Source organism: Maniola hyperantus, chromosome 3 (genome assembly GCF_902806685.2).
Source record: "Maniola hyperantus chromosome 3, iAphHyp1.2, whole genome shotgun sequence".
Classification (NCBI taxonomy): Eukaryota; Metazoa; Arthropoda; class Insecta; order Lepidoptera; family Nymphalidae; genus Maniola; species Maniola hyperantus.
Genome location: NC_048538.1, coordinates 6456124 through 6469357, shown reverse-complemented (window position 1 = coordinate 6469357; position 13234 = coordinate 6456124). Strand labels below are relative to the sequence as shown.

The following is a 13234-nucleotide window of genomic DNA, read 5'->3' as shown; positions in this document are numbered from 1 at the left end:
GGTTTCTATTAGGGATGATAGGGGGACGCAAAGCCGGCTTTTCACGAATGAAGTTAACGTATATAGCTTTTTGCTAAATATACCCATAAAATTAAAATAAAATAATATTTCAAGGCCCATCATCACTTTTCTTATTAGGCAAGATTTTGTTTTTGACAGATTTATTACTTAGACAAAACAAACGTTTTCATAGACAGAAGTGCAGCAGATTCTCGACGACTAGCTGAAGCCACCTAGTCTCGTGAGTACTCGCCTGAGAAGATGACGATAGCCGTGAGCAGCGCATAGTGAACGTTGTCCCACGACATGGCGTACATGCAGCGGCAGAAGTGCAGCAGGTTCTCGATGACGTAACCGAAGCCCGCCTTGTTGTAGATCTCGCGCGTGTAGGCCTGATTGGTGGCGAACATCACACTGTCCGTCGACATGTCGTACCGTCGCGACACTCGCAGCATCATCACTTCGCTTGAACACGCCTGTGGAATAATTACGACAGTAAGGGCGGTTTCAGACTAGCGTATTTTTTTGCGCGTATACGGTCGTTTCAGCATACGCGCTTACACGCGCTTCAAAAAACCGGACGCGCGTAGACGGGCATATTTCGGCGTGTACGCTCGAACCGGTGCAGTGGCCCGATGGGTGGTGGTCTCTCGCACCTCGCGCTTATACGAGCTTAGAAGCGCGTCAACGCTCGTACGAGTTGAGCGTGTGCCAAAAGGCGCGCCTATACGCGCCTACATGCGCTTCCAAAAACGAGCTTATACGCGCGTATAATACGCTAGTCTGAAACCGCCCTAATAACATCATGATCATTTTAATATTCGACAGTTTCTACAACTAAAGCTTCAATCAAAAGTGAGCGCGAATCGCGATTGAACACGTCAATTCAAATTCTCTAAAGCTATCCGACTGACTCCGAATCCTGCCGGCATTCTGCAAGAAAGGGGATGCCAGGTGGCCATAGTAAATTAAGCCCTTGGGTGCCTAGACATGAAACTATATGGAATCAACTGCATATAATACAGCAATTTATTGGTAAAAATATGGATTTAAAAAAAGAGTTGAATATGTTCCAAATTATTTTTATTTTTTATTTTCCTTAGGATCGATTTTCAACAACTGCATCAACAGTAACAGTAATCGTAAATACATGCATCATATAAGTATTAAAAACTTTAAAATTTTAAACAAATATTATAATTTTTTCACAATAAGAATATGCTGGCCACTTTTGGGCCTAACGTCGGCATTACGCTTTCATTTTGTAATGCTTCCTACCATATAAACCGTTACATTCTTGGAAATCATGATAATCTTCTTTTAAACATATCTTTCCAAGATAGAAATCAAGATTGACATGACATGAAAACCCCAGATAAGGAAATATTGACACAATTTTTTTTAATTAGTTAGTAGTTAGTACCAAACAGAATTGTAAAAATAAGAGACAAAAGAATGGACAGTACCTTTAAAAGCGTGATTTGATCAGGCTGAGAGATCTTCGCAAACCCTGGCAGGCCTTTAGCGAACTCGACGATCAACTGGACCGTCAAGATGGTCATCTCTGTGATCTGACGGAAAGGCAGGTCTGACGCTTCGCCAGACTCGTCCGATTCTGCCTGCCAAGTCTAAATATAACAAAAAATTAATGAGTACATTACAAACATGGTAAAATTGGACCAGTCCTACGAAAAAGAAGATGTAATAAAAACGTAAGTTTTATGTTAAAAATTATCACGGCTCTAGGTTTGTGACATTGCATAACAGCCGCTTTGTTTATGGTATCTAAACGTGTTATTCCATGTTTCACCAGATTACTAATACCCGCGAGACCCAGTTTTGTCCTTGTAAGAGCGCCCACAATCATGGGGCGATTCGAAATCAAGAATTTTGTCTAAGATCTTTTGGATGGTCAATAATTTTATTACAAGGCTAGAGGACCGAACGATCGATTTTCGAATGTAATCCGTTGGTATTTTATCGAACCAGTTCTAAGCAGATTCCCGCACAGTTGAAGGGGTGAAAGAAATATTCAGTCATGTTTAATCCTCGTCTCAACGAATAGACGTCCACTACTGGAAATACCTATATTCAGTAGTTGACCTCTATAAGTCAAAACGAGCAGCAAACATGACTGATATTTCCTTCTCCCCTTGTAAGAGACCTGTCATGCAAGGATCTGCAGGACATGCCCAGCGACCATACAACTGACTGTTAAAAATATTGCGTATTCTGGGAGTGTTCTGAGGAGTTGGTTGAGCATTCCACCGTCCTTTTTCCACAACCCCATCGTAAGAGTTTTCACCTTCACCACACGTCCCTGGTGCACTTCGACCACTCGTTGTGCCAGATCTTTTTCCCACGCGCATGCAAACTGTGGAAAAACCACTTCCCTTCGGCGGTGTCCCCACTAGATCTCAAAATGGCGTTATTCAGGGGGCGCATCTACAAATTCCTGCAACACTTTGGCGGTTCTTCTGGTGCTGCAAATGTTTATGGGCGGCGGTAATCACTTAACATCAGGTGACCCGCCTGCTCGTTAGCTACCTATTTTTATATTAAAAAACTCATTACTAACCTGTGTAACCCTTTTGAGATCTTCCTCGGAAGGCTGGTCGTATCCGTCTTGATACCACACGAGCCTCGCGATCAAGAACTGCTGGTTGGGCGTTAGTGGAGGGATGTTCTTTAGCCTGTTCTGTTCCAGGAGCTTTTCCGAGAGGAACCGCGGGACCACTTCGTGCTGCAAACATTCCAGCTTCACGTAGGAAACAACAAACATTAATCATTTGTCGTCGGTTAGGGAAAGACAGAAATGCATGCTCATCTACTTGATAAAAATAAATTATATTTATATCAAAAACATTTCATGCAATGAAAGAATATAGAACGCATTCCTGAAATATCATACGGTATTCGACAACTAGTCAAATCAGTAACTTTTTATCAAATATCAAAACGCGCGTACTTGCATGTAACGTCACATAATAATGACGTACTCTTTTAGTTTAATCGATAATTTAAAATGGTTATTACAGTACGCGGCCGAAAGTGATGAACATAGGCCTTTAGAATGACATTTCAGGTTTGTAGAGCGTTGTCTCTGTCACTCATAAACATATGACGTTTTGTCGGTCTCAACGACCGAGACAGTGCTCTACAAATCTGCTCTAAAGATCGATGTTCATCAATTTTGGCCGCGTACTGTACACTTAAAACTAATAAAGAACGATGATTTTACGTATTTTGGAAGATCCTTTATTTAATAATTACATACCTACTGAGAAATAATTTAGTTTTTGTTTAGTCAAATATATTGCATGACTAGCTAATGCACGGTATATGTTTGAACTCATGCACTACTATTGCTATTGTACGTTGCTGGCAGTGGCGTGCACAGGTTTGAAGCCAGGGTAGGCATTAGTTAGCTAGGAACCTCATCATTGGCAGGTCATAATGAAAAATATGCATTGAGCTAAATTACAACTGTGGTAAGCAGAGCATTTATGCCTCTATGACCTGCACGCCCCTGGTTGCTGGTAGGTACTAAGCCAGGTACTAAGCCAGAAGAAAGTTGCAACTTAATCGGATAAAGGATGCGCTATCGCTTGGTAAAGAACAGACAGACTAATATTAATTAAAAGTGCGTAGATTTGATTGCCTCAGCAATACACGAGAATTCAATTACTTATCATGTACGAGTACATACCAAGTTTTTGCTGGTTAACTTGATTGAAAAGCCGTTTGTAAAACTTTATTTGGATAATAAAAACTTTTCTAATTGTACAAACACTAAAGTTATTTTAAATTGACTAGTCTCATGCAATTTCGCGTAAATAATTTAATAAATTACATTTTGAAGGTATTAAAGCTTGTAAGCCAGATTCTCAGCTGGCATACAATCCTTAGCACCCGCAGTCATAAGTGAAAGCAACGGGGCGACAGCTCTTGAATAGGACGCGGGCTTCTATGCAAATTCTTTCTAGAAGTCTCAAGTGTTTGTTTTACCCGCAGACCCATCCGCCTCGCTGCCCTAACTTACTTCCACCTGGGATTCACACATACTACTAGTATCATTGATATGCAAAACCAAATCGTAACTCTTTTTTTTCTTATTTGTTAGCAAGGCTATAAGGTTTTGGCTTTTCATATCAATGGTAGAAAAATGCTTCTAAAAGTTATATGAAGGTAACTTACAATCCTAGCGGCTTCAGGTGGCGGCGGATCGCATTGCATTATGGGCGGCATGTGATCGTCTACTGTTGTCGTGCTGACTGGCAGTTTGTCCTTTTCTCTCTGTGCTTTCTTTTCTTTCCTCTTTATCGCACACTGGTTCTCTGGCACCACGCACTCTGGCCTCATTCCGACCGCGAGGCACTTCTTTAATCTGCACTCTTGACATTTTCTCCGCATGTACATGTCCATTTCGCACGCATGACCGAATTTGCATATGTATACCGCATTTTTGGTAACACTCCGTCTGAAGAAACCTGAAATTTCAAATTTAATAAGTAACTGCCTCGTCATCATTTTATTTTCATTAGGACTAAGCCTAAATATCCCTTGCGCGATCCTAATCGCTAAGCATAATTATGTAAAGGTGTAGGCATACTGTATAGTTTTCTGAAGTTATACTTCGGTAACTTCGGTATACCATACAATTTATACTACTTCAAACTAGAGGATAAATAAATCACCACCACAGAACACCTTACAGAATCCATGTGCTAGATATAGCACACGGATTCTGTGGTGTTGCTTTTGTTTTCCACTGTTTTCCAATAGATAGAATTATGCGCACTATCTCACTAACACACCAGTGGTGGCGCAACCAAGCAAACACCGAGTATACCCTTCATAGAACTGTATAAATTTTGTTGGAAGTACGGGTTACTACCTGGTTGCGTCGCCACTGGTGACCTAGTGAGATAGAGCACTTAAGCACGGTAGCGCCGTATGGTTTAATACTCAGGTAGGTTCTATAAAATTTTAAGAACGGCCGTTTAGAGATAAATAAATTTTCTCTTTTAAAAAATCCAGTATCTCTTTTTTATTACGCATTCTAAATTTTATAACTAGGCGAAATAAAATGTTTTGCTGAACAGTAAGTACTTTAGACTGAGATAAGATAACGCAAATTATGAGAAAGGTTGTCTTAAGGGCGTCGGCCATCGACACGAAGTTACGAGGTGAATGTTTCTTAACGTTAAATAAACAGAACGCGTAGTTTTAGAGGTTAAAAATAAAGCATATTAGCTTGCGTAGGTAGATAGCTGACCGTACACAAGTATCGAAGGTTACCCAATTGGTAAATATTGTCTGTGATCAGATCAGTGGTGACCTGTGGGCTGTGAATCTGTTATATTATGTAGGTAGGTTATGTATAGTACGCGACACAGGTCGAGACGGCAATCGGGGTATGAGGCATACCCCAGTCACCCGCGCTCGCCCGCACCGGGTTAGCGCGGGGGCTGTGCGGGTGTGCGGGGCGTTCCCTCCCCGATTGCCATCAGATTTTCTAAAATCTTAATCATCATCAGCTAGACTTAATAAAAAAAACTACTACTTATAGTGTTTTGCCTTTAAACGTGTTTTGCTCAATTTCACTACTTTTGGGTTACCGCGTTTTGTCGTTCCACAAAGCGGGGGAGTAGACGGTCTGCAGACAACCATTGTGACGTGTCGTCTCGACTGCTACAATGTATGCGCTAACTAACAGCCTTGATAACCGATACAATGCGCCAATTCACTACTAAATTGGAACATTCGTGGGCGCTTGGGCAAGGGCTGCAGTGACATCGTAGCATGTGGCAAATACTATATGCTCGGTACTATAATGACGTTTACGCCAGTATTGGGTGAAATTACAGTTGTTTTGTTACAATTCTCGTTGCAACACTGCCACGATTACACAAGAAGTGCATTGTGATCAATTTTTTTTTCATCGACCTGTTTGGTTGATTTCTTTCAAAAGTCTTGCTTAGAATTTTGAAAGAAATCAAAAAATCGAAATTAGAATTTATGATATTGTTTTGTGCCTGAACGCTGAATTGTCGCCGTGATCGGAACATCGACTTCATAGTTTATCGACTGGGCTACCTCTACTCATAGCCCTGGCCTGAAGCATTCCAAGAACATTTCCGTGATCTACCGGGAAAGACCTTAATGATCCTTCTTGCTTCATTGTAAATTCAGAAATCTACCTCAGAAAGTGTAAGACCAATAATACCCAATCTGAATAAATTATTTAACTCTTTTGTTTTTTGCTGTAACCTACAGGTTATCTTAACTGTAGCTAGCTTTATTAAAAACTAAACAATGCTACTTCCGCGAGTTTGGTTTTTAAAAACTCCCGTGTTCTTTGATTTTCAGAGGTAAACACTCGTGTAAAAAGTAGCCTATATCCGTCTCCGGAATGCAAGCTCTCTCTCTCTCTCTCTCAACCAAACCACTGCCCAAACTTTAAAATCGCTCGAATGGATGGACCGTGAAAAACTAATAGGTTCATTTTCACATTTATAATAATGGATGGTTAAAATTCTGTACCTTTACATCCTTCACAGGTAAGCGCATTATAATGGTATCCAGAGGCCCTATCGCCGCAGACGAGGCACAATTCTTCCTGTTGCCGAGGCGCTGGACCTTTCTTCTGCCGCCTCGCCTCGCCATCTGTACTGCATCCGTTCACACTCGACGCTGGTGACAGCTCCTCGCGACCTGGAATAGAGGAAAAACAACTATTAGTCCTCTGCGTAGTACGTACAACGCATTAGGCGGGTCATTCCGAACAAAAATTTTAGTGGGCTGCAACTCGTTTTTGTTTACAAATTGATGTCCTAATGTTGTCTTATCACAATGCCAAGTCATGAGATTTTTGTGAGTAGTGGGTAATTTTCATAAATACTGCCCATGTTTAAGGAACAGGGAACAGGGATGTAGATTATACAAAACCAGTCTTCTTTATTCTCTTTGTCCTTTGTCAATACTAGCAAGAATACTTATGGGGCAAGTCCATCATAAAAAGAGTCGCAATAATTCCTGTAGCCTACTATAATTGATTTGTAATTATACAGTAGCTGGATGTTGGGAGAGCAGCCCACCACGTATAGGTGAAATCGTAAAATTTGTTTTAGCCATCATGTTGGAATAGGAACCAGAGGAACCACTTATTCCCTAAAATTTTATCATAACATATCAAGAACAGGTTTTAATGCAACTGCGCAATAAACGAAACTCGAGTCGGGTGGCCCAACCGGCGCCGAGTGGTAAACATCTAAAATCGGACGCTATAAAATTTGCATACATTTCACGAACCATTTATAGAGCCGGCGGACGAGTGAAGATCACTTTATTTTCTTTTTATTATTTTTTGATGCAAGTTCCCAAACAACTCATGAAGGCAGCAGCAGCCTAAGCATGACTAACGCGTCACCTCTCACGTAGGTTTTGGATCAACAATGCGTTGCAAAAGCAGCGAGAAAGTGACGTTAAACTGACTACGCGCGTGCGCATGTGCCATTTGTGTTATTGGACTGTATGAATTATTATCAACATCATCGACCCATCTCTGGCTCACTTCTCAGCACTTCTGAGCACGTGTCTCCTCAGAATGGTTTGGCCACTGTCCACCAAGCTGGTCATGTGTGGATAAGAATCGTGTCAAAGTAAAACTGTATTGCATGACGCGGAAGTACATCGAAAAGGGAAAATAAATAATCCAGGCAGCCCAAGACACCTGTGAGGACACGCCCGGGCAAGGAGGCTCGGCCTCAAGGCCCGTACCCCGACAGACTACAGTTTTTCAAGAAGAAACAACAACAATTGATGGAATTATAACTTCTAGGAGCTGTCGGATACGATACTGTAACTATTCTATTTGTTTCAACCTTTTACCAACCTACGAGATGTTTCATGTTGGTAACGAGATACGAGTGATTTTTCGGTGGTAGTTTGGACGTTTCCTGCCCAAACAAAAGGTGGCTAGAGTCACTGTCCGCATACAAATAAGTTTTGGCACCAGTTTTGTATTCACGTGCACGTAGGTGTAGGGTATGCGATGCGCAGTGGAAAATAAATCGGCAATTGTCAATCAGGCAGTCGGAACTCCTTAAAAGTCAAGCGGGGTGTGTGACATTAATGAAACTTTTCTTTACCTAACCTTTTACTAACAGAAATAAATTGTACCTGTATTGGATTGGCAGGAGTTTAGCTTTAAAGACAGTTCAATATGCTTGCTGGCTCACAACTGAGCACGGGTTTCCTCTTAGAATGAGAGGGGTTTAGGCCCTGATCTGCCACGCGGCCTAATGCGGATTGGCAGACTTCACACACCTTTGAGAACATAGAAAACTCACTGGCATGCTAGGTTCCTGGATATTTTTGTCGCAAGTGATTTTTAATTGCTTAAAACGCATATAACTTTGAAAAGTCAGGTAAAGTTATAGGCGCTTGACCAGAATCGAATCCACGAACTCCCGAAAAGAAGGCGGACGTCTAAACAACTAAACTATCTTTCTTTCCAGTAGATCTGTCATCAGTTTCCCTTTTCTCTCAGATTCTGTTAACTATAAGCTTCTTCCAGTCTTGTCACTTATACTGAAGTAGTATTATTCCATACTAATATTATAAATGCGAAAGTGTCTCTCTGTCTGTCTGTCTACCTGTCTGCTAGCCTTTCACGGCCCATCCGTTCAACTGATTCTGACGAAATTTGATACAGCGATAGCTTACATCCCGGGGAAGGATATAGGCTACTTTTTATCGCGGAAAATCAAAGAGTTCCCACGGGATTTTTAATAACCTAAATCCACGCGAACGTATATTATCAGGGTGTAGATTTGACGCCTGGCTAGAGTTTAGCGCGTAGGAGTGAGAAGAGGTGGACCAGCACCACTGAGACTGCTTCAGAGGTCGTCAGCTTTTGTTGGAAATGTTGGAATAAGTATGAACGTAATTGCCATTTGCCGCTCTAGAACTGGTCTTCAAATTCGTTAGAAAAATCTCTACGAGACAATGTTTAAAATTTAAACGTACACTGCAGCCTTTAGGAGATACCAAGTACCTTATAGTATCCTCTTGAAAAATAAGTCCAAGATATACCGCAGCTCTACCTTTCTTTGCTTTACTCTTTATATATAAATCCAAATTTAAGGAGTAGATGCCTGGGTCTCGTTGAACCAATGAGCATAAACCTTGCTTGCCTCCTTTGTTTTCCGGTGACTATGGTACTCCATATTATCTTTGGCTGAATAAAGGATAATTTATTTGTAAATATTTTTAAATGAAAGCCTTATGTAGGTGTAGGTACTCGTGTTCAAAGAAACGACGATTGTAGCCAACCGAAAAATTATGGAAAAATTATTTTAATTTGACGAGTTAAATTGTCTATAGTGATTGTTATAATGGCCGCTGACACAAAGCCGGCGATCTCACGTGAGACTAGTTTTATAGGGTTCCGTATCTCAGGAAGAAAGGAACCCTTATAGGATCACTTCGTTGTATGTGTCGTGTTTGTCAAGACTCGTCAGACGTCAAGGGAATCAAAACCTATTATCTCCCACTGACCTAGAATCATTTGTCAGGTAGCAATGTCTTACAGCACAAGTAGGTAAAGAGAAAATCAGAAAAATTTCACATCATTTCACATTTTTCTTGAGATGTTTTTTTTTAAATTTATAGCTTAATTAATTTAAGCACTAGTTGCTTGCCTGCAGACCTGGTGGCAAGTGATGATGCACCCTAAGAAAGAGCGCGCTTGCCTAGAAGATGCCTATTCACTCTTGACTTGATGGTACCCACATTATAATTGGAGGGGAAAACTGATGCTGGAAGGATGTTCCAAATTGGCGGTTCGAATTAGAAATGAGGAGGCAAATCGCTTCGTACGTATCCGTAGAATTTCGACTACGTACGGGTGCAGACCTTAGCGATGCCTTGCGGTACGATAGTAGAAATGTGAAGGAGGAACCATGTCGAAAAGTTCTCCGGCACACTCTCCGAAATACATCTTATGTGTAACCACAAATTCACGTTTTGTGGTTACATCACAATAAACATTAAAAAGTATTATTTCTTGTGCGATGGTGCAGAACTCTTCGTGTGCGAGTCCGACTCGAACTTGACCGGTTTTTTTTGGCAGCCGGTAGATATTTCAGCCGGTTACGCAACGAGACGCGGTAAAGGCCACCGACCCGCGTCAACTCTGGTTAATGGCCATAATAAAATGTAGGTATATATAAAAATTAATTAGTAGAGAGGCTAAACAACCTTGCACGGGTCGGTTGTTTCGCTATACCTACGTGAAACCTCCAGATCTGGCTTCTGATTTGGCTTTTTGCTGCCAATTCATTCAACATTATATTGTAAATACTATCTAACTAACTACTACTAACGCTTTTTGACGCTAAGACAAGGGCATCAGTCGTGGGACGGGACACCATTAGCTCCGCGTGCCTGGATTTCGGTGACGGTTCCAGTGATGAAGAACAGCAGGAACTGTCGGGAGACGATCGGCAGCTGTCTCCCCCCCCACCCCAGCCACCCTCACAACGGGCTCTACGGGCAGCGGCACGTGCGTCCCGCAGTCAAAACCGCGGCGCGGGCGCGGACGGACTCCCTTGAAAAAGGACCCCGTATGGGTTCGAAACTAGTCGGGCTAACGTCGACTACACACGTGAGTAAGCCGGGACAGATAGTATTTATAATGGAAATCACTCACGGTAGTTTAAACGCTAAAACATTATATTGCTCTATGGGCTATTTTTGTTACCCCTCTTTTTCAAATATAAGTAGGTTGCCAAACTGACATAGTTCTAAAAATATATAATACTAGACTAGATGATGCTCACGACTTCATCCGATTTAGGTTTTTTAAAATCCTGCGGGAACTCTTTGATTTTACGGGACAAAAAGAGCCTTTGTCCGTCTCTGGGACCATCTCTATACCAAACGTCATTATCGGTTAAACAGATGGGCCGTGAAAAGCTAGCAGACAGACACACTTTCGCACCTATAATATTAAGTATAGACAGTAAATTAATAAAATTACCTATTCTTATACGAAAATATATAGTCTGTACAAAATGACTTATCACGCGCCATTTTTAACTCTATGGGTCAACTGTCTGTCACTCAGAACGAGGACTATTAGAAGTAGCCCTATTGTGACACTTACTGTTACTAACATTACATACTAACACTTTTCTTGTTTTTTTTTTTTTTTTTTTTTTTTTTTTTAATACAATAAAACTTAAAGCTAGCCTTATCTAATTACTATATAAATCATGACCGCGTGGAATGGTGCCAAGAATACTGGCTGCATTTCCGCGCTGGACAGCCAGGCTGATCCGCTGCGCAAAAAATGAGCCAGCCCTTCTGTCACCAGTTGAGGCTATTAATCGCGGTGAAATGTCTCGTAAAAAAATTTTAGCACTAAGACTCCATGGCCCCAGGGTCTCCACGGCAAACGGCACAAAAATGTAACTCTCTATAAGAGAGGCATACTTGCGCCGCTTGCCGTTTTCAGCTGTTTCTGCTGCGGCTCCCGGTCTTGATGCTGTCTTCCTGATATGACACGGGGCCAATGTGTCAACGCAAGTTGCGTCCCACATTACTAACACTTAATAACATTTCACAAGTATGTACCTCTGCTTGAGCGAGAGGGACTGAGAGAGCCACGCTAGTTGCATATCTGGACATATTTGTGGTCTGTCATGTCAAATAAGATCGTACTTTTGACACGACAATTAAACCATAAATTTAAAATGGCGCGTGAGAAGCATTTTCTACACATTATACATATTTTTTATTCAATGAGATTGTGAGAGTAAGCGTAAAGTAGGTACCGAACTATCCATAGCAAAAAGGTTAACAACATCAATTACAATTTTATAGCCCAGGGCTCAGGGTAATAAAAAACCCAAGTGTGAGATTTCTGTTTTATCGAAGTGAAAATTAAGTTTTATGTTGAAATATGAAATATGTTTTAAGGTTATAGCTGTATCAGCAATTGCGAAATATGGGGCCGTCACATATTTTAAAAATATCATGTTATAAAATAAGAGCAGTTAAATACGCAGGTAACCTAAGTAGGCACCTTTAAATAAGAATAAAGGTTCCTATAGTAAAAACAGGCACAATCTTCTTCCGATCCTTCAGTCGGCACAACATGTCTTCTTCCACTCTCCTCTTTTTCCCTTCCACAAAAAACAGGCACAATAGTGTTACTACTACTAATTAAAAATTTATCTACCTCAAACCATAATAAATCTTTCAAGCTTAGAGATTTTATTTTAGAACTAAAAAATATAGTCTTGAACACGAAAATCCTATTCATATGTAAAAAACTCGTTAAATTCTATAGCTCAAAATTTCAAACTCAGGTGTGATAAATTGATTTGTAACATTAAATAACATTTAGTGGGTTATGGTGACGCAATGGCTCATCGGACCAGGTGAAAGTGTTCGCGATGGCTAGGAATAGGAACTGGTTCGGTCCATCCACATCGAACAGTCTGAGTAATATTTAGTAAACTGTGACAAGTGTTAACGGCCATCTTTGATTACAAAGTCTTGTAAAATGGCGTTTTATGGGAATCCAGGAATGTTGTTTTGAATGGAAAGGTCATCCGTCATCATCATCAACCGATAGACGTCTACTGCTGGACATTATGTCTCTTGTAGGGACTTCCACACGCCACTGTCTGGCGCCGCCTGAGTCCAGCGGCTCCGAGACGAGTCGCAGGAATGGATAGGTATATAGGTACTATTATTATGTTTAATAAATTAAGATGTCTTTCTAATAAGATTTCCTTAAGTCGGCGTTACTTTTACTTGAGTATAGCTTCATATGCCTTTGACATTAATTTTGTATACAATGCTGATAAAGTAATTATATATTTATAATTAGGCACCTATTTGATTTTAAATTATATTCGATTTTGCAATTTATTATCGGTAGATCCTAAAACAATTTAATGAAACAACCAGGTAGGTAAGTAGGTATGTCTGACAAATCTAATTAAAATCATTGTGTCGACGCAACAAAATCTTCTATCATATCGGTAAGCAAAATTGTCATAAATAGGAGCCAACAATCAAATCGGGTGTTCATGAAAAAGAAAGCCAATCAAAAGTTGAATGCACGGATGACCGAGTCAGTGTGTTATGTTGTTACGTCTCAGCTGTTCTGCGCGGGCGCATAGAAGGTCTAGTTCGTGATGGTTCGGCGACCGTC

The 13234-nt window shown here is 40.8% G+C and overlaps 1 protein-coding gene across 5 annotated transcripts in view; it reads right to left on the bottom strand.

Annotated features, from left to right (window-relative positions):
• Window positions 1-13234, bottom strand: part of EcR (Ecdysone receptor) — a 315697-nt gene that overhangs the window by 3866 nt on the left and 298597 nt on the right. For 3 of the 5 annotated variants that reach the window (XM_034984765.2, XM_034984764.2, XM_034984762.2), the window contains 5 exons: window positions 6547-6717; window positions 4198-4490; window positions 2579-2758; window positions 1467-1628; window positions 254-476 (listed from right to left, as the gene is read on the bottom strand). In XM_034984765.2, the coding sequence (XP_034840656.1) occupies window positions 254-476; window positions 1467-1628; window positions 2579-2758; window positions 4198-4490; window positions 6547-6717 (1029 nt within the window). The remainder of the gene's footprint in view (window positions 1-253; window positions 477-1466; window positions 1629-2578; window positions 2759-4197; window positions 4491-6546; window positions 6718-13234) is intronic. The other 2 variants (XM_069509638.1, XM_034984763.2) reach the window with 1 other exon arrangement.